The following is a 25242-nucleotide window of genomic DNA, read 5'->3' as shown; positions in this document are numbered from 1 at the left end:
CTGTGGTACAAAGTCATTCATGCTCCGGTGAGACTTAAAGCATGCTTAACAACATTAATGTAACATTGGGGTGTCAGCTGTGAATGTCTACTTCTTTAAAGGTTCCACATGCAAATCCGCAGCAAGTCCTACACTACTTTTTTATTCATAGCTGCCAATACAAAGTTCCTTTTATTGGTAAATGTTAACTTTGTCGGTATTGTATATTGCTTCCATGAGTGGCCCCAGTAGTCCTCACCTGTCTGGCTGTCATGACTTGGGTGAAGGGGAGTAGCATGCTCAAGTGCAATTTTTTTTTTTAATTTCTCTGTCTTTTGCAGATAGACTTTGTGTGTAGATTTGTAATAAATCTTTTTTATGTTATTTTTTAAAAACTTAATACAAATGAATAAAAAAAAAAGCAAAAAAAAGCTGTACTTTAGTCAAACAGCTAAATGCATCGTTTAAATTCAAATTTGGAAGCTGGTTTACTTGCCAAAGGATTGGTTTTCCTGTCCGTCCAGCCCTGAGATTTACATAGCCTTTCCCCACAGTACAGCCAGGAGGTTGACCTGACTTTTATTCTGCTGCAAATACACAACCATGTTCTTTGTTACCCCATGAGCATGCAGCATACCTGATTGGCACGTAATGCTGCCCAAATCACTCCTAGTCCTCTTGTTGCTGTGCAGGAGATTACCAAAGTACCAACACAAGCTTTATTTAAAAATAATTTAATTAATTTTAATGACTTCAAAACCACATGCATTGGTGTTTTCTATATTTGCTACAGTTCATCTTTAAAGAGAAGTGACGGTCAGTTTTAAAAAAAAGTAAAAGACAGCAGCTACAAATACTGTAGCTGCTGACTTTTAACATACAGACACTTACCCGCCCAGGCATCCAGAGCTGTCATCACATGGGCTGCCTCTTTGCTGGTTTTCGGGTCCCCAGTGCAGCCATCTTGCTTGTGGGAAGCCAGCTGGGACTTCCTGGTGTTTCACAGCCAGCTTCTGCACATCTGTGAGACACACTGTGCTTTCCAGAATGGTCCCACAGTTTCCTGAAACATGTGTCGTGTGTAGGTTGCAGGTGGGGCGAAGGGGGCAAACTTCCGCTCTGCAGGAAGAGCGAAAATGGGAGCAGGTACCTGCCAGAAAAAAGTACCTGCTTCCAGAAAAAAGTCCACAATCATAAGAGAGGAGGGGGTAAGGAGTAGGATGAGTGGAACTTCCCCTCTCAGGTGAAGTTTCACTTGAATTCATTTAAAGTAATCCACCCACTTTAATTCATGTGTACTTACTGTACATAGAAGTTTGTGTCACCATCTCAGGGCCGATCCTTTATTAGCAAAAATATATTACATACAAAAATGTCCTACAGTACAAAAATACAAAAGACAAAATTATAGGCACTGACGCCTACTATTTCCCTCTCCTCTCTTGCCCCTCTCAATCCCAATCCTACCTTAAAAAATGCAGACTCCATAAAACACTCCTCAAAATGTGAAATCACCTAACCAACCTTCACTGTTCATCTTCTATAATAAACTAGGCAAAGGTCATACATGGACCACCATAAAGAAGGTGAACTTTCAATACACCAGGTGTACCACAGAGCCACCGTGGACCATGCAGAGCTTATTACTAATGTTCATATAAAAGAACATCTGGGTAGAAGTGACCATAACATGATTTCATTTACTATTAGCTGTAAGCAACAAACACATATTGGAAATATAAAAACACTTAACTTTAGGAGAGCAAATTTTCCAAGGATGAGGGCAGCTCTCCAAGACTTACACTGGGAGGGAATATTGGCATCAGTGAACACAGAAAAGAAATTAGGATTGTTCAAAAAGACTGTATGTGAACTCACTGCATAGTATATTTCCATGGGTAATACATTTAAAAGGCTAAGAATAAAACCTATGTGGCTCATGGCCTAAGTTAAAAAAGCTATAAAATCTAAGAAAAGAGCTTTTAAAAAATATAAAAACAAAGGAACACTATCAGTGTTTAAATGTTACAAAGAATATAAAAGAATATGTAAAAAGTAAATCAGGGCCGCCAAAATTCCAAACGAACAACAGATTGCAAAAGATAGTGGGACAAACCCCAAAAAATCCTTCAAATATATTTATAGTAAAAATGTCAAGTCTCAGCATGCAAGCCCTTTACAAAACAATCTAGAGTGGGTGACTGGGGACAAACAGAAGGCAAATTTATGAAATACCTTCTTCAGCTTTGTGTATACACAGGAACATGGGGGAGCTCAAATCGGGATGGTATCGACAGCCCCAAATGATCCACAATGGCTCAAAAGTGATATGGTCCTGAAATATTTAGACAGAATAAAGGTGAATAAAGCATTTGGACCAGATGGCATACACCCACAGATCCTAAAATAATTAAGCTCTGTCATTTCAAAGCCATTTTTTCTAACATTTAGGGACTCTTTAATGACTGGAATGGCACCACTGTAGTGGCGCAGGGCCAGTGTGGTGCCTATATTTAAAAGGGATCAAAGTCTATCCCAAGACTATACCAAGTAACTATAGACCTGTTAGTTTAACTTCTATAGTTGGGAAGATACAAGAGAGTATAATAACCATAAGACCACATAGATGATTTCTTGCTGGAAAAAATATTTTAAGCAGCAGACAGCATGGATGTATGAAGGACAGACAAATCTGGATTCTTTTTATAAGGAGGTAAGTAAAACCTTGGACAGAGGGGTGGCTGTGGATGTGGTATACTTCGATTTTGCAAAAGTGTTTGACACAGTTCCCCACACACGACTAATGTGTCAGGTAAAGTCTACAGGCTTGGAAAGATCCGTTTGAATTCTGTCTTTTAGCCAGTTTTCTATCCATTTACAGAGAGTAGCGGTTAATGATACATACTCTGAATGGTCTAAGGTTGTTAGTGGTGTAACCCAAGAATCAGTGCTGGAACCCTTACTTTTTAATATATTTATAAATGATATAGGGTCTAGGATTAAAAGTATAATTTTAGTGTTTGCAGATGACACCAAGCAATGCAGTGGAATAACATCCTTACAGGATGTCTCCAACTTACAAGCCAACCTCAATGCACTGTTTAATTGGGCAGCAATGTGGCAAATGAGGTTTAATGTTGATAAATGTAAAGGTATGCGCGTGGGGGCTAAGAATATGTATGCATCATACATTCTAGGGGGAATACAAATGGGGGAGAAGGATCTGGGTGTTCTGGTAGATCATAAGCTTAATAATGGCATGTAATGAAAAGCTGCAGTTTTCCAAAGCAAGCAAAATCCTCTCTTCTATTAAAACTTGCCGCAAATTGCCGTAGCTGTACATCGGTACTTTGACTAGCTAGCTGCCATTACCCTGGTATTTTCAGCAATGATGGGCTGTCCTCTTCAAGTTTAAATTCGCCACAAGATCACTTTTATCGGGGGCGGGAGAGGGCCCCCTCCCGCTGTCGGTAGCGACGGAGACTATCGCGTCCTCACCCCTGACAGGCCTGGAGCCGAGTGAGGGAAAGATGGCCCCCACTCGGCTCCATAACATTGGATGACGGAAGCGACGTCAAATGTCACTTCCGCCCAATGGTCTTAAAGGTGACATTTTTATTTAATTTTTTTATAAAGACATTTAATTTTTTTTATTATAATTATTGCATTTAAGTGTAAATGTGAGATCTGAGGTCTTTTTGACCCCAGATCTCACATTTAAAAGGTCCTGTCATGCTTTTTTTTTTATTACAAAGGAATGTTTACATTCCTTATAATAGGAATAAAAATGACTCAAATTTTTTTTATTAAAAAGGACAGTGTAAAAAGTTAAAATTAAAAGTAAATTAAATAATAAAAAAACAAAAATAAATTTAAAGTGCCCCATCCCGTCGAGCTCGTGCGCAGAAGCGAACGCATACGTAAGTCGTGCCCGCATATGAAAACGGTATTCAAACCACACATGTGAGGTATCGCCATGATCGTTAGAGCGTGAGCACTAATTATAGCACTAGACCTCCTGTGTAACTCAAAACTGGTAACCTGTAGACATTTTTAAACGTCGCCTATAGAGATTTTTAAGGGTCAAAGTTTGTTGCCAATCCACGAGCAGGCACAATTTTGAAGCATGACATGTTGGGTATCAATTTACTTTTTTTTTTAATCAAAAAGGTGTTTATTGAACAAGTTTACATAGCTTCCATTGTACAAGCATCATACATTAACATACTTTCATGCAAACGGTACAGTCTATTCATCATCTATTACCAAAGTCTCGTCTGTAAGCCAAAGATGTATATAGTGTCCCGATGCTCATCAAACCTCTGATCAGTAATCTTTAGTAAACCTCATGGACCCCCCCCCAGGACACTGTAGCAATCTGGACAGATCCTCTCAAATTTGTTAGAGCTACCCCTATGTTGGTAAATGCATTTTTCCATAGTCAAGGTGTTACCCATATGTGTTATCCAGGAGGTCACTGAGGGTGGTGAGACTGATTTCCAGCCAATTAGTATAAGTTTGCATGCCTGGAACAGTGCTCTAGTGAGTGCTATTCTAGTCATCTCGTCCGGGACAATGTCCTCTAGGACTCCTAATATACAATGAATTGGATCTAGGGGAATATTAGTCTGGAACACTTGGTTAAGTGTCCCCAGTACCTCGCTCCAGTACCTATGGAGTTTTGGGCATCTCCAGAGTAAGTGAATGAGATCACCTTGATGTCGCTCACATCTACTACACAAGGAGTCTGGCCTTCTACCCATGTTATATAGTTTAGGTGGGGTGTAATGCACTCTAAGTACTATATATAGATGGGAGACCTTTTGGGCCACATTGAGAGAGCATATATTAATAGATTGCAGAACTTCCTCCCATTGATCTCCCGTAAGTGGACCTACATCCTTCTCCCATAGGGACGGTGCATTAGTTGGGTGAGCTTTTAAAAGTTGCATCAGCAACATTATAACAGTATGAGATAAATCCTTTAGTTTCTGTGCTGGACTGCAGCAAATGAAAAATGGGGGTAGTTGACTGGGTTCAGGGAGTAGCTTCTCCCTGCGCGTCCACCGCATGTTTAAGCTGGAGATATGAGTAGTACATAGTATTTGGTAAATTATACTTGGCTTGTAGTTCCGAAAACAGCATCAGCCTGCCACTCCGAAATATATGGGATAATAAAATAACACCAAAAGAGTGCCATTTGGGACCCTGTTGCAGTTTTGCTAGCTCGACATAGGAGAGATTCATCCATATCAGGCTATATTCCGTGAAACCTGTCACCTCTTGCAGCTGCCTTCCCTTGTTCCAAATTTTCTGGATCAGAGTGAGAGTGGGTGCCTGTTTATTGGATTTGTGAAATAACTGGGCCTCAAGACCCATCGGAATAGTCTCCGCTCCAGCCCCAATCAGCATCAACTGCGCCAATGAGCCGGTCGGATCCCGGGCCATGGAGCCAACTAGATGCTGCAACTGAGCTGCTATATAGTACAGCCAAGGGTTGGGTACTGCCAGCCCTCTGCTGTCCTTAGGGTTTTGTAATTGTTCCAACTTAATTCTAGGGGTGCCCGCATTCCACAGTAGTCTTCTAAAAAGGGTGTTAACCACCCTAAAAATCTTTAAGTGTATCACAAACGGGGAGTTGTGTAGGAAATAAAGTAGCTGCGGCTTTAATATCATTTTTATTAAATTGGCCTTACCTGCCAGTGAGAGTTTGAGCCTGGTCCATGTGTTAATTTTGTCTCTAAATCTGGACAATAAGGGATGTATATTTAAATGACAGTATTCCACAAGTTTAGGTGAGATTTGTATGCCCAAGTATTTGAATGAAGACGTCACCGGGACCGAGCAGGAATCCGGCAGATTCACCACTCCCTCCTCGTCCAACATCATCAGAGCCGACTTAGACCAGTTAATTGTCAGGCCAGAGAATAGGCCGAAGCCTGAGATAATGGTTATCACCTCAGCCAAAGATGTTGTGGTGTCTCCCAGGAAAAGCATCATGTCATCAGCGTACAACATAATCTTTTCCTGGAGGCCCACATACTTGAACCCTGTGATCCCCTGACTAGCCCTTACTACAGCCGCCAGTGGCTCAATAGCGATGGCAAAGAGCAGGGGGGACAGGAGACATCCCTGCCTTGTACCCCTGCTCAGAGCAAACGCATGAGACATCCTACCAGACATCCTGATGGTCGCCTGCGGGGAGGCATACAGCTATTTAACCCAGGCTATGAATCGGTCTCCAAACCCTAACCGGGACAGTACCGCCCAGAGATATCTCCAGCCCACGCTGTCAAACGCCTTGTTGGCGTCTAGGGATAGCAGAGCCCTGTTACCCTTGTTGTCAGACTGTAACTGCATGTTTAGAAATAGGCGCCTGAGGTTGGTGGCCGTGGATTTTTGCGGCATAAAACCTGCCTGATCAGGGTGTATTATGGAAGTAATGATCCGGTTGACCCTTAGCCAGGATTTTAACATCACTTTGAAGAAGAGATATAGGCCTGTAGGAGCCTGGGTCAACCGGATCTTTCCCAGGTTTCAGTAATAAAATTATGTTAGCTCTAGTCATGGAGGATGGCAGACTGCCCTCCTTGAGAGAGGCATTAAACACTTCTAGCAAGTGCGGCATTATCCACTCGCCATACTGGACAAAGACTTCCATGGGGATGCCATCCTCTCCCGGCACCTTGCACGTGGGAAAGGAGCATGCCGCATTTTGTAACTCTTCCAATGTCAGGGGGGCCTCCAGCGATTGTCTGGCCTCCTCCAACAGAGAAGGCAGTTCAATCCCCGACAGATAGGCCTCTAGCTCATTATCTGAGTAGTCATCCCTTGCTCCGTAGAGATCCTTGTAGAAGGATGCCAGCTCAGATATAACTTGTTCAGGGTCATTGACCACCTTACCACTAGTTGTGCGGATCGCCCCAACTGCCGGGGACTGTTGCTGCGACCTGGCTATTTTTGCCAGCAGGCGTCCCGTTTTTTCCCCTTCCTCATAAAATGCCAGCTTATTGAAAAACCTTTGCGTTCTGCAGCGGAGGATCTCAGGCAGTCCAGGGAGTCCTGGGCCGAAATCTACGCCTCCCTCGCAGAATCTGTAGGATCTGTAACATAAGTCAATTCCTGCTGACGCACCTGATCCCCAACCTGTTCCAGTAGGGCTGAGGAATTTCTTTTGACTGCAGCTATCTCAGCAATAAACACCCCCCTAAGGTAGGCCTTGAAGGCTTCACATTTTTGAATTTTATCTGTAAACTGTTTATGAGAGTGGAAGAATCGTTCTATTTGGGTTGTAATTCGCTCTGGGGAGTTAAACAGTTTTAGCCAGAAAGCATTAAGCTTCCATGGCGTCTTAGGTAGCGAGATAGGGGGTTGGGTAATCAAACACAGGGCTACTGGTGAATGATCAGACACTCCACGCGGAAAGTGCTCTGTACTAGATGTGTAATCAAGTATATTAGGTGTACCTATGCTAAGGTCGATACAGGACAGGGAACCGTGGGTCTTGGAGAAGCATGAAAACTGCTTCACATCAGGATTACGTATGCGCCATATGTCAGTCCAACCCAGCTCCGCAATTAGGCGGCTGAGCGCTGTACCCCTGCCACCCTTGGAGGAAGGGACCGGGGGGTGCCTATCCAATTTGGGATCTAGATAGCAGTTGAAATCTCCCATAATCAGCAGTGGGACATCAGGTTTGCCTGCCAGGTACGTCAGCAATAACTGTAACACTTCCCGTGAAAAGGGGGGTGGGATATATATAAAAGCTATCAGCAATGTTAAGGTATACAGTTTACAGTAAATGAATACAAATCTGCCAGAAGCATCCACCAGCGAGTCCAGTTCCTGGTATACCAATGCTTTGTGTATCAATACACTCACCCCACGTGAATAGGCGGAGTGAGTGGAATGATACGACTTGCCCACCCAGGCATATTGCAAACATCCCACATTGTCTCCTAGGAGGTGAGTCTCCTGAAGGCCAATAATGGCTGGATGGAATTTGCGCAAACCAGAGGAGATCATGGTCCTTTTTAAAGGGTCATTCACTCCGCACACATTCCATGATACTATAGGTGTGGACACCATTGCAAACAGTTAAAAATACAATGAAGGGGAGCTCCTCTAGAGATCAGACTGATTCGGACTGTACGGTGGCCTAGGTGCATTGGACCATATTGCATCAAAAAACACTCTCTCTGCAAAGGGTTTGCGGAATGGAAACTCAGTGTTCGAGAAGGATGGACAGTCTCGCGCAACTGCGCGGCAAAACAGTAGAAAACATAGCAAAAATAAAATGTGTTGGAAGCCCTGGATCCGGCCATGATGGAACGCACACAGCCAGTACTGTCCCGGGGCTGTAGGGTACGTGTTCTGTTCTGAGTATTAACGCCAACAGGGCTTTGAAACAGTAGCCATGTAACCCATGACTTCACATAGCTTACAAACACCCAACACGGTGACATCACCCGTGAGGGCCGGTGCTTTAAGTGAAAATAACTGGTGTTAAAGAAATAACAATTTTTCTGCAGTAATCACTCGCTGTGTAAGTAACAAGTATAGTTCCTCTTCAGAGTGATAAACATAAACGGGGAATTAACGCCCTGCATTTCCCTGCATCACTTCTGCCAGGTCTGGTTTATCCGGCTCCATCATCACGGCCTTGGCGGTGCAAAGCTTGCTCATTGTGATCCAGCCAGGTCGCAGCATCTTGTGCATTTTCAAAAAATTGGTTCTGTCCATTGGCCATCACCCTTAGCTTGGCTGGGAACATCATTGCATAGGACAACTGTAGCCTTTGTAGCCTTTTCTTGATATCTGCAAATTTCGATTGTCTGCGTTGTACTTCGGCGGTGAAGTCTAGATAAAATGAGATTTTGGTGCCATTATGCTTGACAGTGCCCTTTTCTCTGGCCAGTCTCAATATCACCTCTCTGTCCTTGTAGTTCAAGAGCCTGGCCAACATCGAACGCGGGAGGTTCCCAGGCGGAAGGGGACGCGGGGACACCCTGTGTGCTCTTTCCACAGTGTAAATAGGAGAGAAAGCTTCTTTACCAAAGACTTCCTGTAGCCATCCTTCAATAAATGTTGTGAGAACACGGCCTTCCACTTTTTCAGGGAGCCCCACTATACGTACATTGTTGCGTCGCAGACGGTTCTCAATTTCATCAGTTTTACTAAGGGCTTGAAAGGCGTTTTGAGTGGCCATCCTGACATCTCTGTGAAGGGGGGGCAACTGGTCCTCCATGGCGCTCACCCTACCCTCCACTGCTGTGGTTCTCTCTCTAATCTTTTGGAGATCCTGACGCATAAGGGACACTGTTTCCTTCAGCCCTCCAAATTTCTCCTTCAGATCATCTACAGAGGCACAGCATGCAGGATTTCACTCAGAGAGGGTTGAGCATTATCCTCTGTGGGGGAGTCAGATGGTTCAGACATGAGGTCTTGCTGCATGTCTAATGGCACTGTGTCATCTAGCATGCTTGTGTCTTCCCTGATATCCAGCTCAGAGGTGTATAAGGGCTGAAGGGAGCCATGCAGGGGGGAATCAGAACGCCCAGCCAGCTTTTGAGTATAGTAAAGCATGTCTCTGGATTGTTCTTTGATTTTAGGGAGTTTGCTGGACTTACCCCCCTGATTTCTTCTCCAGGCCGCGCTGTGCTTTGGGAGGCTAAGACTGGCCAGCGCCATCTTGGTCAGCTTGGGACTCCCAGGCCTCGGTCTCCGCTCGGTTCCCCCGGGTCATCATCAGCTCAGGACGGTCGGCCAATGGCACCGGACAGCTCCAGGAGGTATCAGGCAGCTTTCTGGGGCAAAAATGGGCGAAATCGGTTGTGAGGAAAGGATGTTAGACAGGATCTTCAGCGGGAGCTCCGTGCAGCAGGTCTGCTCACATGCCTCGTCAGGCCACGCCCCCGGGGTATCAATTTACTTAGCGTAACATTATCTTTCACAATATGAAAAAAATTGGACTTTACTGGTGTCTTAATTTTTAAATCCAAAAAGTGTATTTTTTTCAAAAAAATTGCGCTTGTAAGACCGCTGCGCAAATGCGGTGTGACAAAGTATTGCAACAGCTGCCATTTTATTCTCTAGGGCAGGGATATGCAAATAGCGGACCTCCAGCTGTTGCAAAACTACAAGTCCCATCATGCCTCTGCCTCTTGGTGTAATGCTTGCGGCTGTCAGAGCCTTGCTATACCTCATGGGACTTGCATATCCCTGCTCTAGGGTGTATGGGAAAAAAATATATAATGTTTGGGGGTTCTAAGTAATTTTCTACCAAAAAAAAAACGGATTTTAACTTGTAAACAGCAAGTTTCAAAAAAGAGGCTTGGTCCTTAAGTGGTTAAGAGAGGTATGGACTCCAGAAAGAGAGATATTATTTTGCCCCTGTACAAATCATTAGTAAGACCTCATCTAGATTATGCAGTTCAGTTTTGGGCACCAGTTCACAAAAAGGATTCTTCACAATTAGAGCTGTGAAAATGTGGAATAGACTCCCCCAAGAGGTGGTTCTGTCCAGCTTAGTAGATTGCTTTAAAAATGACCTGGATTCTTTGCTAAATGTACATAATATAACTGGTTGCTAACATTTATAGGTAAAGTTGATCCAGGGAATAAATGATTGGCTCTCAGGGGATCAGGAAGGATTTTTTTCCCCTGCTGGAGAAAATTGGCTCATGCTTTGCTGGGGTTTTGTTGTCTTCCTCTGGATCACCTGTGGGTATAGGACTGTGTATATGGGATTGTATCATTTTTTTTCCCTTTTATTGGTTGAACTACATGGACTTGGGTCTTTTTTTTTAACCAGACTAACTATGTAACTATATGTGAGTACTTGCACATCTTGTATTTGTGTTAGCTAATAGGGATGAGCCGAAAAACCCCCGGTTCGGTTTGCAGCAGAACAGGCAAAAAATTTGTTCAAACACGTGTACACCATTAAAGTCTATAGGACAAGGACGTGAAAAAAGTGCTAATTTTAAAGGCTTATATGCAAGTTAAAAAGTGTTTGGGCACCCGGGTCCTGTCCCAGGGCACATGTATCAATGCAAAAAAAAAGTTTTCAAAATGGCCGTTTTTTCGGGAGCAGTGATTTTAATAATGCTTAAAGTGAAACAATAAAAATGAAATATTCCTTTAAATATCGTGCCTGGGGGGTGTCCTTAGTATGCCTGTAAAGTAGCGCATCTTTCCCATGTTTATAACAGTGCCGCAGCAAAATTAAATTTCTAAAGGAAAAAATGTTATTTAAAACTGCTTGCGGCTGTAATGTATTGTCGGTTCCCGGCAATATAGATAAAGATACCAAAAATACCAAAAAAAATGAGTGAATGTCACCCCCAAAATCTATACCAGGCCCTTCAGGTCTGGTATAGATATTAAGGGGAACCCCGCACCCAAATGTTTTTAAAAATAGGTCACCCCAGGCCCCTAGGCACTATATACTCTGAACAGCAGTATATATACTATACGGCCTGCCCTATATACTCTGTAGAAAATTGGGCCTTATGTGTTGGTGGTGCCACAACACTGTAAGCCCTCACAGTTACTCTTGTTGGGCACAGGAATAGGCCCTGCGTTGAAATATTATATCAAAAATTTTAATTACATGCCCCTGTTAAACAGGGGCAGAAAAATTGGGCCTTGGGTGGTGGTGCCACAACACTGTAAGCCCTCACAGTTACTCTTGTTGGGCGCAGGAATGGGCCCTGCTGTGAAATATTAGATCAAAAATTGTAATTACATGCCCCTGTTAAACAGGGGCAGAAAAATTGGGCCTTGGGTGGTGGTGGTGGTTCCCTAAACCAAAAATATTGTTGGAAGCTAGCATCATCAAGATTCAGGAGGAATAGGATAGTCAGCATAGGCAGTCTTCAAGGGATCCCACATCCATAGCAAATTCAATCAGTTACATCAGCATCAGGTGCTTGATAGCTGCTGATCCAAGACTGATTCATTTTTATGTATGTGAGCCTATCAATAGAATCTGTGGACAAGCGCACTCTTTGATCCGTTACAAACCCTCCAGCAGGCTGTCCATTTCTCGGAGCAAAAAGGGAGTAAATTGTTGATTCTTATCTGGCGGTGAAGGTTATCATAGACTGAAAGCTCTGTGTCTAAGAAGAAGCAAGAAAGTGTATTACAAATTCTTAAAGTGATAGTTTTATATATATATATATATATATATATATAAAACTCAACATTATCAGACCCCTATAATTCTACTCAGTTGCACAAACATTTCTTCAAGGCTCCCTGAAGATGTTTCATCCTCTGCTCCCTCTGCGAAGGCAGGATGAGTTCTGCAACTTTACCCTTGTAACATGGATCAAGAAGAGTTGCCAGCCAGTAATGATCCCTCTCCTAGATACCACGAATCCTAGGGTCCTTTCGCAGGCTTTCCAGAATCAGGAAGGCTATGCAGTGTAAGTTTGCAGAGGCATTCAATTCTGAGTCCTCTGGGTCACTAAGGATCACATGATCCGTAACTACCTCCTCCCAGCCACATACAACTCCTTGGTTTCTGGGGACTGAAAACCATCCCTTGAAGACTGCTGCTGAGTGTTATTCTCTACATCCATTATGACACAATCCTCCTCTTCCTCCTCCTCTTCTTCCTGTGTGTTTGGCGGGCCCGCAGGAATGCTATCTGGATAAAGGGGGCCTTGAGAGGTAAGTCCTCCTCTTCCTCCCGCTGTTCTGCCTAAAGTGCCCTGTCCATGATTCCACAAAGCGTGTGCTCCAACAGGAAGACTAGAGGGACAGTGTCATTGATGCATGTATTGTCACTGCTCACCATCCTTGTGGCCTCCTCAAATGGTGACAAGACAGTGCATGCATCCTTGATCAGTAACCACTGGCGTGGCAAAAAAAAGCCAAGCTCCCCTGACCCTGTCAAACAGGTACTTATTGATGGCCCTCTGCTGTGTGTGCAGCTGCTGCAGCATTGCCAAAGTTGAGTTCCACCTAGAGGGCATGTCACAAATGAGGCGGTTGGTGGGCAGGTTGCATTCCCTTTGAATGTCAGCCAGCCGAGCACTGGCATTGTATGACCGGCAGAAATGACCACAGACTTTTCTGGCCTGCCTCAGGAGATCCTGTACGCCTGGGTACCTGCCCAAGAACCGCTGCACCACCGAATTCAGGATGTGTGCCAAACATGGAACATGGGTCAAGTGTCCTGTCGGAGGGCAGAGAGAAGGCTGGTGCCATTGTCGCAGAGCTGACAGAATCTCTGCCCCAGTGTGGCTCCCGTCCCCTAGGCAGACCAACTCAAGCATCGCATGGCATATTTTAGCCTGACTGCTTGCATAGCTCCTTGAACACTTACGGAGCACCGCTGGTTCAGAGGACAAATCTGCAGAAGTGGCCGTAGAGGAAGAAGAAGAGGAGGGGGTGGAAGAGAGAGCTGTGGCAGAATCACCACTAGCATTTTGGAGGCGTGGTGGTGGAATAAGCTCCAACAACAATGACCCCTGTCCTGCAGCCTTCCCAGCTGCCAGCAGAGTTACCCAGTGCGCCGTGAAGGAAAGGTAATGTCCCTGCCTATGCCTGCTGGACCATGAGTCAGCGGTAATATGAACCTTACTGCTGACTGCCCTGTCCAACGAGGCCAAAACATTGCCTTCCACATGTAGAGATCCGGAATGGCCTTCCGTGAAAAGAAATGGCGTTTTGGAACCTGCCACTCAGGTAAAGCACATTCCACAAATTCATGAAAGGGGGCACAGTCTACCAGCTGAAAAGCTAGCATTTAGACGCTGAGCATGTGGATGGCTGGGACCGAATTTCTTTTCATGGTTCAGCAACTGGGGTAGGTAAATTTACCTGCTAAAATCAGATGGTGGTGTACTGCTAGCAGATTGGCTGCAAGTACTTGGGACATCTATTGCTATACCTTCATTCCTCTCAATGCAGGTTTTTCACAGGACTGGAGGTGTAGTAGGGTTGGAGATCCCAGATGAGGAGCAAGGAGAAGTCCGCCTTTTTCTTTGATGTGGGTCTTTCAAGTGCTGTTGCCAACAGACTGCATGGCAGGTCATCATATTTCTGGTCAAGCATGTGGTGCCCAAGCGGCTGCTGTTCTGGCCATGCTTGATCTGCTTAAGACATAGGTTGCAAACAGCAGGTGCGATCTGCCTCACACGTGTCGAAGAAAGGCCCACACCAAGGAACTTTTAAAAATCAGCAAGGAGTCAGCAGCACCCTGCACCTGCGAAGGTCTGCGGTGTGATGCAATAGGGTGGCTGCCCTTAAGCTGCCCCCTAGAGGAGATCCTGCCTCATTGGAGTTGTGCCTCTTCCTCCTCCTCTCTTCTCTCAGACACCCAAGTACAGTCAGTGACCTCATCATCCCCTCCCTCCTTGTCACTGGCGCAAATTTGGCAGTATGCTGCAGCTGGGGGAACATGACTGCCAGTTTCTTGCCCATCTGTGGCTCCTCTCTAGGCTCACATAACTCCCTTCCTCAACCTGGGAGCCAACATCAGAGCCTTTAAATTGCTGCGCATTCTCCAGCAGCATGTACCCGACACTGTGGTCGAATAATTCTGGGGATTCCTCCATGCATGATGGTGGGGCTACGGAAGGAGTGACTGTGGACAAGGAGCCGGAGGAATAGGCTGCTTTGGCAGCTTCGTTGGAAGGCAAACTACTCTGAGCCTGGGTGACATAGGATAAGGAGGATGAGGAGGATGAGGACAGCTTTGTTATCCACTCCACCAACTCTTCTGCATGTTGTGACTCAATAACATGGCCAGCAGAAGGAAAAAAGGACAAGCGTGCCCCACAGCCACCTGCAGAGGATGCACCATGTCCACCACCACCACTGTTGATTGTAGACACAGAGGCTGCTTGCCCTTATTTAATGGCCTGTGAGTGTCTGCCTCTCCTCGGCGGCCTTCCAGACATGATGTATTTTTGTTTTGCAACACCACACTACACTGTATTGTATACTGTGTACACAACCAGAAGTGTGGTAGAAACTGTACACACTGTATTAGATACTGTGTACACTACCAGAAAAGTAGTAGAAACTGTACTACGGCTGCACTGTATTTTATACAGTGTACACCACTTGAAGTGTATTAGAAACAGTACACCACAAAATGCACTGTAGATTTAGGCTACACTGGATACAGAGTCTATATACAGTATCTCACAAAAGTGAGTACAACCCTCACATTTTTGTAAATATTTTAGCATATCTTTTCATGTGACAACACTGAAGAAATGACACTTTGCTACAATGTAAAGTAGTGAGTGTACAGCTTGTATAACAGTGTAAATTTGCTGCCGCCTCAAAATAACTCAACACACAGCCATTAATGTCTAAACCGCTGGCAACAAAAGTGCGTACACCCCTAAGTGAAAATATCCAAATTGGACCCAAAGTGTCAATATTTTGTGTGGCCACCATTATTTTCCAGCACTGCCTTAACCCTCTTGGGCATGGAGTTCACCAGAGCTTCACAGGTTACCACTCGAGTACTCTTCCACTCCTCCATGATGACATCATGGAGCTGGTGGATGTTGGAGACCTTGCGCTCCTCCACCTTTCATTTGAGGATGCCCCACAGATGCTCAATTGGGTTTAGGTCTGGAGACATCCTTTGCCAGTCCATCACCTTTACCCCAGCTTCTTTAGGAAAGCAGTGGTAGTCTTGGAGGTGCGTTTGGGGTCGTTATCATGTTTGAATACTCCCTGTGGCCCAGTCCCCGAAGGAAGGGGATCATGCTCTGCTTCAGTATGTCACAGTACATGTTGGCATTCATGGTTCCCTCAATGAACTGTAGCTCCACAGTGCCGGCAGCACCCATGCAGCCCCAGATCATGACACTCCCACCACCATGCTTGATTATAGGCAAGACACACTTGTCTTTGTACTCATCACCTGGTTGCCGCCACACACGCTTGACACCATCTGAACCAAATAAGTTTATCTTGGTCTCATCAGACCACAGGACATGGTTCCAGTAATCCATGTCCTTAGTCTGCTGTTTGCAGGCTTTCTTGTGCATCATCTTTAGAAGAGGCTTCCTTCTGGGACGACAGCCATGCAGACCAATTTGATGCAGTGTGCGGCGTATGGTCTGAGCACTGACAGGCTGACCCCCCACCCCTTCAACCTCTGCAGCAATGCTGACAGCACTCATAGTATATTTCTCAAAGATAACCTCTGGATATGACGCTGAGCACGTGCACTCAACTTCTTTGGTCGATCATGACGAGGCCTGTTCTGAGTGAAACCTGTCCTGTTAAACTGCTGTATGGTCATGGCCACCGTGCTGCAGCTCAGTTTCAGGGTCCTGGCAATCTTCTTATAGCCTAGGCCATCTTTATGTAGAGCCACAATTTTTGTTTTCAGATCCTCAGAGAGTTCTTTGCCATGAGGTGCCATGTTGAACTTCCAGTGACCAGTATGAGAAAGTGAGAGCGATAACACTAAATTTAACACACCTGCTCCCCATTCACATCTGAGACCTTGTAACACTAACGAGTCACATGACACCGGGGAGGGAAAATTGCTAATTGGGCCCAATTTGGACTTTTTTACTTAGGGGTGTACTCACTTTTGTTGTCAGCGGTTTAGATATTAAAGGCTGTGTGTTGAGTTATTTTGAGGGGACAGCAAATTTACACTATTATACAAGCTGTACACTCACTACTTTACATTGTAGCAAAGTGTCATTCCTTCAGTGTTGTCACATGAAAAGATATAATAAAATATTTACATAAATATGAGGGGTGTACTCATGTTTGTGAGATACTGTATATATTAAAACACCACCTGAAGTGCATTAGAAACAGTACACCACAGAATGTACTGTAAATATAGGCTACACTGGATGCAGAGTGTATATATATATATATATATATATATATATATATATATACACATACACACAAGACTGTATATATATTAACCGCTTCAGCCCGGAAGAATTTACCCCCTTTTTGACCAGAGCACTTAGCACTTTTTGCGATTTGGCACTGCGTCGCTTTAACTGACAATTGCGGGGTCGTGCGACGTGGCTCTCAAACAAAATTGACGTCCTTTTTTTCCCACAAATAGAGCTTTCTTTTGGTGGTATTTGATCACGTCTTCGGTTTTTATTTTTTGCGCTATAAACAAGAAAATAGTGACAATTTTGAAAAGAACGCATTATTTTTTAGTTTTTGCTATAATAAATATCCCCAAAAAATAATTAAAAAAACATTTTTTTCCCTAAGTTTAGGCCGATACGTATTCTTCTACATATTTTTGGTAAAAAAAAAATCGCAATAAGCGACTATTGATTGGTTTGCGCAAAAGTTATAACGTTTACAAAATAGGGGATAGTTTTATGGCATTTTTATTAATAATTTTTTTTTTTACTAGTAATGGCGGCGATCAGCGATTTTTATTGTGACTGCGACATTATGGCGGACTCATCGGTCATTTTTTACATATTTTTGGGACCATTGTCATTTATACAGCAATCAGTGCTATAAAAATGCACTGATTCCTGTGTAAATGACACTGGCAGTGAAGGGATTAACCACTAGGGGGCAGGGAGGGGTTAGGTCAGTAGTAGGGAGTGTTTTCTAACTGTAGGGGGGATGGGCTAGCTGTGACACGTCACTGATCTCTGCTCCCGATAACAGGGAGCAGAGATCAGTGAGACTGTCACTAGGCAGAACGGGGAGATGCTTGTTTACATCAGCATCTCCCCGTTCATCCTCTCCGTGAGGCGATCGAGGGTATCCCCGCGGCGATCGAGTTTTGCGGGACCTGCGACACGACTCACGGAGCTCCTAGCTGACCCGAACATTGAGTTCATCCCTTTTAGCTAACCTTGGTATGGAAGTTTGCCTACTGATAGCTTTACTAAGTGCTGGTGTTTTAAAGAGTCTTCATTTATTAGGGTAGGATTGGGGTTAAGATTTCTGTATGTAATATATTATTGCTACTAAAGTATCGGGTAGCCCTGAGATAGTGTCACTTTTCACAAACTTCCTTGTGTTTTTGTTAGTCATTTGGGCCTTGTGGCAATACCCTCCTAAAAATTGGTCATTGGGCACCCTGATCATGATTGTATTTGTATCTTGAGGATTCCCTGAACCACGTTTTCTTTAATTTCTCTGCTTACTGTATGTACACTGTGAAGAAAAATATGATTTATTTATATATATATATATATATATATATATATATATATATATATATATATATATATATATATATATATATACATAATCACTGATAATAAATTAATATTTTTTAGCTGTATGCATTTGTATGTTGGTTTGACTAATGTAAATTGACCTGTTTTACTCATTTATTTATTTTTATGTACATAATAGTATTTGACGGAATAAAGAACAGAAACCTAAGCAACACACTAGGCTGTCAGAGGAAAGATGGATGCAATGGGATCAGCAGCCGAGGAGGGCACACAGAAGAAGAAAAGGAGACCCTTAGTACCACCACCCCCACGTCCTCCTCGGGCGTTATTCTGCCTCGGACTTCAAAACCCATTTAGAAAATTTTGTATAAATATTGTGGAATGGAAGTATCCTTTGCTTTGTCAATGCTTCAAAAAATATTACAACTATAAACTATGCACCCATAATCAATATTTTTGTTGACCATCTAAAGCTAACCATACACATTGTGATCTGATTGTACAATCTCCTTTAAATTGAAATGCAAATGCCTGTTTGATTGAATACAGACTGAATGGATTGCTTAGGAAAGTTGTTATCAAAACTAAGAGGTTTTTGCTTTGCTAATATTTCAGCAAAAAATCATAACAGTACAGCAAAATTTGCCATTCCTGAAAAATATGAAAAAGTCAATGGAGAATTAAGGTGGCTTTTAATTGGTGCTGTTTTCTTGAGGGGAAGTATCAAGTGCACCTAGAAAGAAATACAGCTTTCAGTGATATGGCAGCATATTTAAAAAAAAGCTATTCATCAACATGTATGAACTGGCATTTTATCAACGTGCCACTATTTAAAAACAAACAAAATCATGTTTTTTAAGCAAATTTCATCTCAGCAGTCTGCATGGCAAAGTTTAGGCTAATGGTGATGACTTATTGTTGAAGGCAAAATTGGTATTTTTACAACAAAATCATTTTCAGCAGTATTCACTCTGCTCACCCCTATTTAGGAAGGCCCTAAAAATACTATGGAGTTGATTTCCTTAAACTGGAGTGTCTAAAATCTGGTGCAGCTCTGCACAGAAACCAATCGGCTTCTAGGTTTTTTTTTTTTCTCAAAGCTTACAGAGGAACTGCAGTCTGCTCACATAATTTGTAATAAAAACAATTTTGCCATTCTGAAGCTTCCCTCCAACCACTTTGCATACTAGTTTATATATACTGTGATTCTGTACTTGCCAAATATGCTGCAGAAATCTCCTTCCACTGAGTCTGGCTGCAACCATTTTAACTGTAGGCAGCTGAAGCTGCTGCCTGTTTACTTCCTGGATTTACACAGAGGCACGCCTCCAGCTTCGCAGCCCTGCAGCTTTCATTGGCCCTCTTATGACTCACCCCCCTCCGTTCCTGGCAAACTCTCACGAGAGTTAGAGAGAGAGAGCTGTGCATGATGTCATAATCCTAGGCTAATGACTGGACAAGAAACAGGACGTGGGCTGTATAAGGTATTAACTGGCAAAAAAAAAATGTTTTAATATCGAAAGTTAAACAACAGGGGCAGAGGATTTAAAGGGGTTGCATCCTATGCATTAAGGTGAAAAAACACCTTAATGCATAGGATGCATTAAGCCCCCAGCCTCCCTGTTTTACTTAGCTGAGCCCCGAATTTCCGTCAGCGCGTCCCCGCTGTCCCTCTCTCCACGGGTTCCCGGCTCTTGATTGGATAGATTGATAGCAGCGCAGACATTGGTTTCTGCTGCTGTCAATCAAATCCAATGACGCGGGCGCCGGGGGGCGGGGCCGAGTCCTGCAATTGGCCTCTATGGACCTGCAAGGTAACCCCCACGGGTTCTCCTAGGGGGTTATCTAATGTGGGGAGGAGCCGCAAGAGCCGCCGGGGAACCCCAGAAATGGATGTTTGGGGGCACTCTGTGCAAAACGAGCTGCACAGTGGAGGTAAGTATGATATGTTTGTTATTTAAAAAAAATAAAAAGCAATCCTTTAGTATCACTTTAATAGATGGAAAGTTGAAAAAATGACTGAAGGTCCGCTTTAATTAAACAAGCTGAAGTTAGAACATGATTGGCTATCATGCACGGCTGCACCTGATTTTGTACTCTCCAGTTTTAGTAAATCAACCCTTTTGCTTTCCTAATTTTATAGAAGCTTGTTCAGAGACTGTATAATAAGATATTTATATAGCACTGACATTTTTCCAGAGTGCTTTTGTGCTAAAAAAGTGGAATAAATAAATGTTTATAAAAAGAGCAAATTATAGTAAATCCAGTAGGGTTGACAAAAATTAACAAAATAAGCAACTACAGAGTGGTACAACAAAGGCATAAATATATTTCAAGGGCCCTCTTTGCCTCTTTCTCTATATAGAACAAATATTTGAAAATATTCGGGGAAGGTTAAGTAAGATAAAGGACCTGTGTGAGGTTGCAATCTGGAAAGTCCACTATTAGCTTTCTCATATAAGAACCATGTATGTGTTAAGAACCCAAACTAAAACTTTGGTTTGTTACAGTAACAGAAAGCATTAAAATCTGTTCTTGAGAACACATACAGGAACAGTAACCTTACAAAAATTCTAACTCCTCTGTACGCTATTAAAAAATGCTGTTGTAGCCTAATGTGTCTGTGGGTAGGTGCAGTGTGGTGCAGAGGCAGAGAGCACTAAGAGTCCAGATACATAAAACTGAACCGTATTGAAATTGAAGTTCAACAATACACAATAAGCCTGGCGGGAAGGCAACCTGACCGGGAGCTCTCACAGAATGCAGCAGTGATGATTAGTAGCAGTAGGTCTCAGGTGTGCTGATAGCATCTGTCTTAGACATGTGTGGATCGTTTCATTCCGAATTGAAATTCAGACTAATTTTTGTTTTTCGGAAATTCGAATGTATCCGAATTTCCTAATTATAATAGTTCCTGAAATTTAAACGAATATAAAATAACGAAAAAAAAATTTGGAGGAAATTCGAATAGTTTTGAAAGTCGAAATCGAAAAGTTTTCAAATTCGAATAGTTTTCAAATTCAAACAGTTTTCAAATTGGAATAGTTTTCAAATTGGAATAGTTTTCAACTTGGAATAGTTTTCAAATTGGAATAGTTTTTGAATTTGAATAGTTTTTGAATTCAAATAGTTTTTGAATTTGAATCGTTTTCAAATTCGAATCATTTTCGAATTTCCAAAGAGAATAAAATAGCAAAGAAAAAAAATAGAAAATAATATAACAGAAAATAAAAGAATAGAATATGATAGAGTAAAACAGAACAAAATGGAATAGAAAATAAAAGAATAGACTAGAATATAATAGAAACAAATAGAATAGAATAACATAGAATATAATCATCTTCTGAAATTCAAATTTCAAAAAGAATAAATTTGAATTTGAATACCTAAGAAACTAATAAAATAGAAAAGAAGAGAATAGAAAAAAGAATAGAATAGAACATAATAGAATAGAAAAGAAAAGAATTAAAAAAACAATAGAATAGAATAGACAGAATATAACCATTTCCCAAAATTCTAATAGAATTAATTTGAAAAGAATAGAGAAGAATAGATTAGAATACAATAGAAACAGAACAGAATAATATATAACAATATATTATTAGAATGATATAGGAAAAAAAAACAACAGAATAGAATAGATAGACTATAACCATCTTACCGAAATTCATAAATTTAAAATTTCGAATATAATAAATTTAAATAGAAAAGAATAGAATAGAATAAACAAATAGAAAAATAATAGAATAGAATAGAAAGAATATAACCATTTCCCAAAATTCAAATAGAATCAATTCGAATTTGAATAGAGTAGAAAAGAATAGATTAGCATAGGAAGATGGTTATATTCATTCTATTCTATTCTGTTTTTTTCTATACTATTGTGTTATTTTCTATTCTATTCTCCTCTATTCATTTCTATTCTATTCAAATTCGAAATGATTCTGCTTGAATTTTGGAAAATGGTTATATTATTTCTATTCTATTTTATGCTATTGTTTTTTTTTATTCTATTCTTTTCTATTCTATTTGAATTTCAGAAGATGGTTATAATCTATTTAATTCTATTCTTTTTTTATTCTATTCGTTTCTATTCCATTCTATTCTTTTCTTTTATTTTCTATCCTATTTTTTCAGTTTTTCTCTGTTTTTTTCTGTTTTACTTTATTATATTCTATTCTTTTCTTTTCTGTTAAATTATTTTCTGTTCTATTCTTTTTTTATATTCTATTCCTTTATTTCCTATTCTATTTTATTCTCTTTGGAAATTGGAAAACTATTCGAATTCGAAAACTATTCGAATTCAAAAACTTTTCGAAATTGATTTGAAAACTTTTTGAAACGATCCGAATTTGAATCGATTCAAATACGAATAAACAAAATGATTTCCAAAAACGCATTAAACAGATTAAACAAATTTAACTAAATGAATTTTTGAAAATAGTTAATTGAATCGAAACAAAACAATTTTTTTTGTTCTGCACATCTCTAATCTGTCCTGAGGGGCGAAATGGGGCCTGACCAATCTGTTCCTAAGTGGGGAGGCTTCCAGGAAGGATGGCATGTCCCTGCACTTTCCCTACTTGTCTGGAATACTAATCACTGTCCCTGACAGACGGGTGACCTGTCCCTACTCTAGCCACACACAAAATGCATGCCAAACCTGGGAGCCAGGGTCTTAAATAGATCCAAACTCATCCAAAATGCCCGCCAGAGTCACATGGGGCACCAGCATCCAATTAGATAGCTGCTTGCTGTTACCCAGTAAGCCATAGAGGAACCAAGATCCTCTTGACTTCCTCTTCCCTGCAATGCTGCTGCGGTCAAGCGCTATCTGCAGTGGAGAAAGCTGACTGCACCTGCCTACATGTCCCTGAGAGACTCTCCATTGTTCCCCAATAGCTGAAAGTACATGATAATACCAGAGGTTCCATCTCTTCTCAATTTTATCTAAAGGTAAAAAAAAAAAAAAAAAGGTTAAAAAAAATATTTTTTACCTTTTATTTTAAATCCAAAATCACTATATTTATTTTACTGTGATACTGATCCAATGCCGGACAAAATTAGCAAACTGTATACAGTGCCTTGAAAAAGTATTCACACCCCTTGAAATTTTCCACATTTTGTCATGTTACAACCAAAAGCGTAAATTTATTTTATTGGGATTTTATTTGATAGACCAACACAAAGTGGCACATAATTGTGAAGTGGAAGGAAAATTATAAATTGTTTTCAACATTTTTTACAAATAAATATCTGAAAAGTGTGGCGTGCATTTGTATTCAGCCCCCCCTGAGTCAATACTTTGTAGAACCACCTTTCGCTGCAATTACAGCTGCAAGTCTTTTTGGGGATGTCTCTACCAGCTTTGCACATCTAGAGAGTGAAATTTTTGTCCATTCTTCTTTGCAAATTAGCTCAAGCTCTGTCAGATTGGATGGATTGGATGGAGAGTGTCTGTGAACAGCAATTTTCAAGTCTTGCCACAGATTCTCAATTAGATTTAGGTCTGGACTTTGACTGGGCCATTCTAACACATGAATATGCTTTGATCAAAACCATTCCCCTGTAGCTCTGGCTGTATGTTTAGGTTAGTTGTCCTGCTGGAAGGTGAACCTCCGCCCCAGTCTCGTCTTTTGCAGACTTTAACAGGTTTTCTTCTAAGATTGCTCTGTATTTGGCTCCATCTTTCGTCCCATCAACTCTGACCAGCTTCCCTGTCCCTGCTAAAGAAAAGCATCCCCACAACATGATGCTGCCACCACCATGTTTCACGGTGGGGATGGTGTGTTCAGGGTGATGTGCTCTTTTTCCGCCACACATAGCGTTTTGCTTTTAAGCCAAAACGTTCAATTTTGGTCTCATTTGACCAGAGCACCTTCTTCCACATGTTTGCGGTTTCCCCCACATGGCTTTTTGCAAACTGAAAACAGGACTTCTTATGGCTTTTTTTCAACAATGGCTTTTTTCTTGTCACTCTTCCATAAAGGACAGATTTGTGGAGTGTACAACTAATAGTTGTCCTGTGGACAGATTCTCACACCTGAGCTGTGGATCTCTGCAGCTCCTCCAGAGTTACCATGGGCCTCTTGGCTGCTTCTCTGATTAATGCTCTCCTTGCCCGGCCTGTCAGTTTAGGTAGATGGCCATGTCTTGGTAGGTTTGCAGTTGTGCCATATTCTTTCCACTTTCCGATGATGGATTGAACATTCAAAGCTTGGGATATTTTTTTAGAACCTAACCCTGCTTTAAACTTCTTCATAACTTTATCCCTGACCTGTCTGGTGTGCTCCTTGGCTATCATGATGCTGTTTGTTCGCTAAGGTTATCTAACAAACCTCTGAGGGCTTCACAGAACAGCTGTATTTATACTGAGAATAAATTATACACAGGTGGACTCTATTTACTAATTTGGTGACTTCTAAAGGCAATTGGTTCCACTAGATTTTAGTTATGGGTATCAGAGTAAGTGGGGCTGAATACAAATGCACGCCACACTTTTCACTTCACAATTATGTGCCACTTTTTGTTGGTCTATCACATAAAATCCCAATAAAATACATTCACATTTTTGGTTGCAACATGACAAAATGTGAAACATTTCAAGGGGTATGAATACTTTTTCTAGGCACTGTATTATGGTGTCTTTACTTTAAAATGGCTACACTAGTTCATATTTCCTTTGACTTCTTGATGCCAGACCTTTTGAGATGATCATTCTTCTTACCATTTTTGCCAATTGTGTGGCTTTAGCAATCTTCCTGCCGATGCCAGAGGATGACACAAACTCTACAAATTCTGTCTTGGTAAGAACACTTGATGTCTCATTTCTGTTTAATATATCTGGGTAACTCAAGAAAAAAAGCATATGAATGATTTGATTTGAAAGAATTATATATATATATAATATATATATATATATATATATAATTATATATTATTATATACATAAAAATCACACAGTAGCTCTGGTGACCATACAAAAGAACTAGTGTCCACACATTCACTGTATTTTGACTGCCAGATGTTGTATTTGCCTTACCAAAGGGTATTTTGATATTCATAGGATTCTAAAAGTGGAATGCACCTA

General features: G+C 41.7%; 1 protein-coding gene across 2 annotated transcripts in view; it reads left to right on the top strand.

Annotated features, from left to right (window-relative positions):
• CACNA1S (calcium voltage-gated channel subunit alpha1 S) overlaps window positions 1-25242 on the top strand; it is a 243247-nt gene that overhangs the window by 54465 nt on the left and 163540 nt on the right. For both annotated transcript variants that reach the window (XM_073615976.1, XM_073615975.1), the window contains exons 2-3: window positions 18331-18539; window positions 24853-24958. In XM_073615976.1, the coding sequence (XP_073472077.1) occupies window positions 18388-18539; window positions 24853-24958 (258 nt within the window). In that variant the 5' untranslated portion in view covers window positions 18331-18387. The remainder of the gene's footprint in view (window positions 1-18330; window positions 18540-24852; window positions 24959-25242) is intronic.

The sequence above is a fragment of the Aquarana catesbeiana genome, linkage group LG02 (genome assembly GCF_042186555.1).
Source record: "Aquarana catesbeiana isolate 2022-GZ linkage group LG02, ASM4218655v1, whole genome shotgun sequence".
NCBI classification, from domain to species: Eukaryota; Metazoa; Chordata; class Amphibia; order Anura; family Ranidae; genus Aquarana; species Aquarana catesbeiana.
The sequence above is the reverse complement of the archived record's forward strand: the minus strand, read 5'-3'. Positions and strand labels throughout refer to the sequence as shown.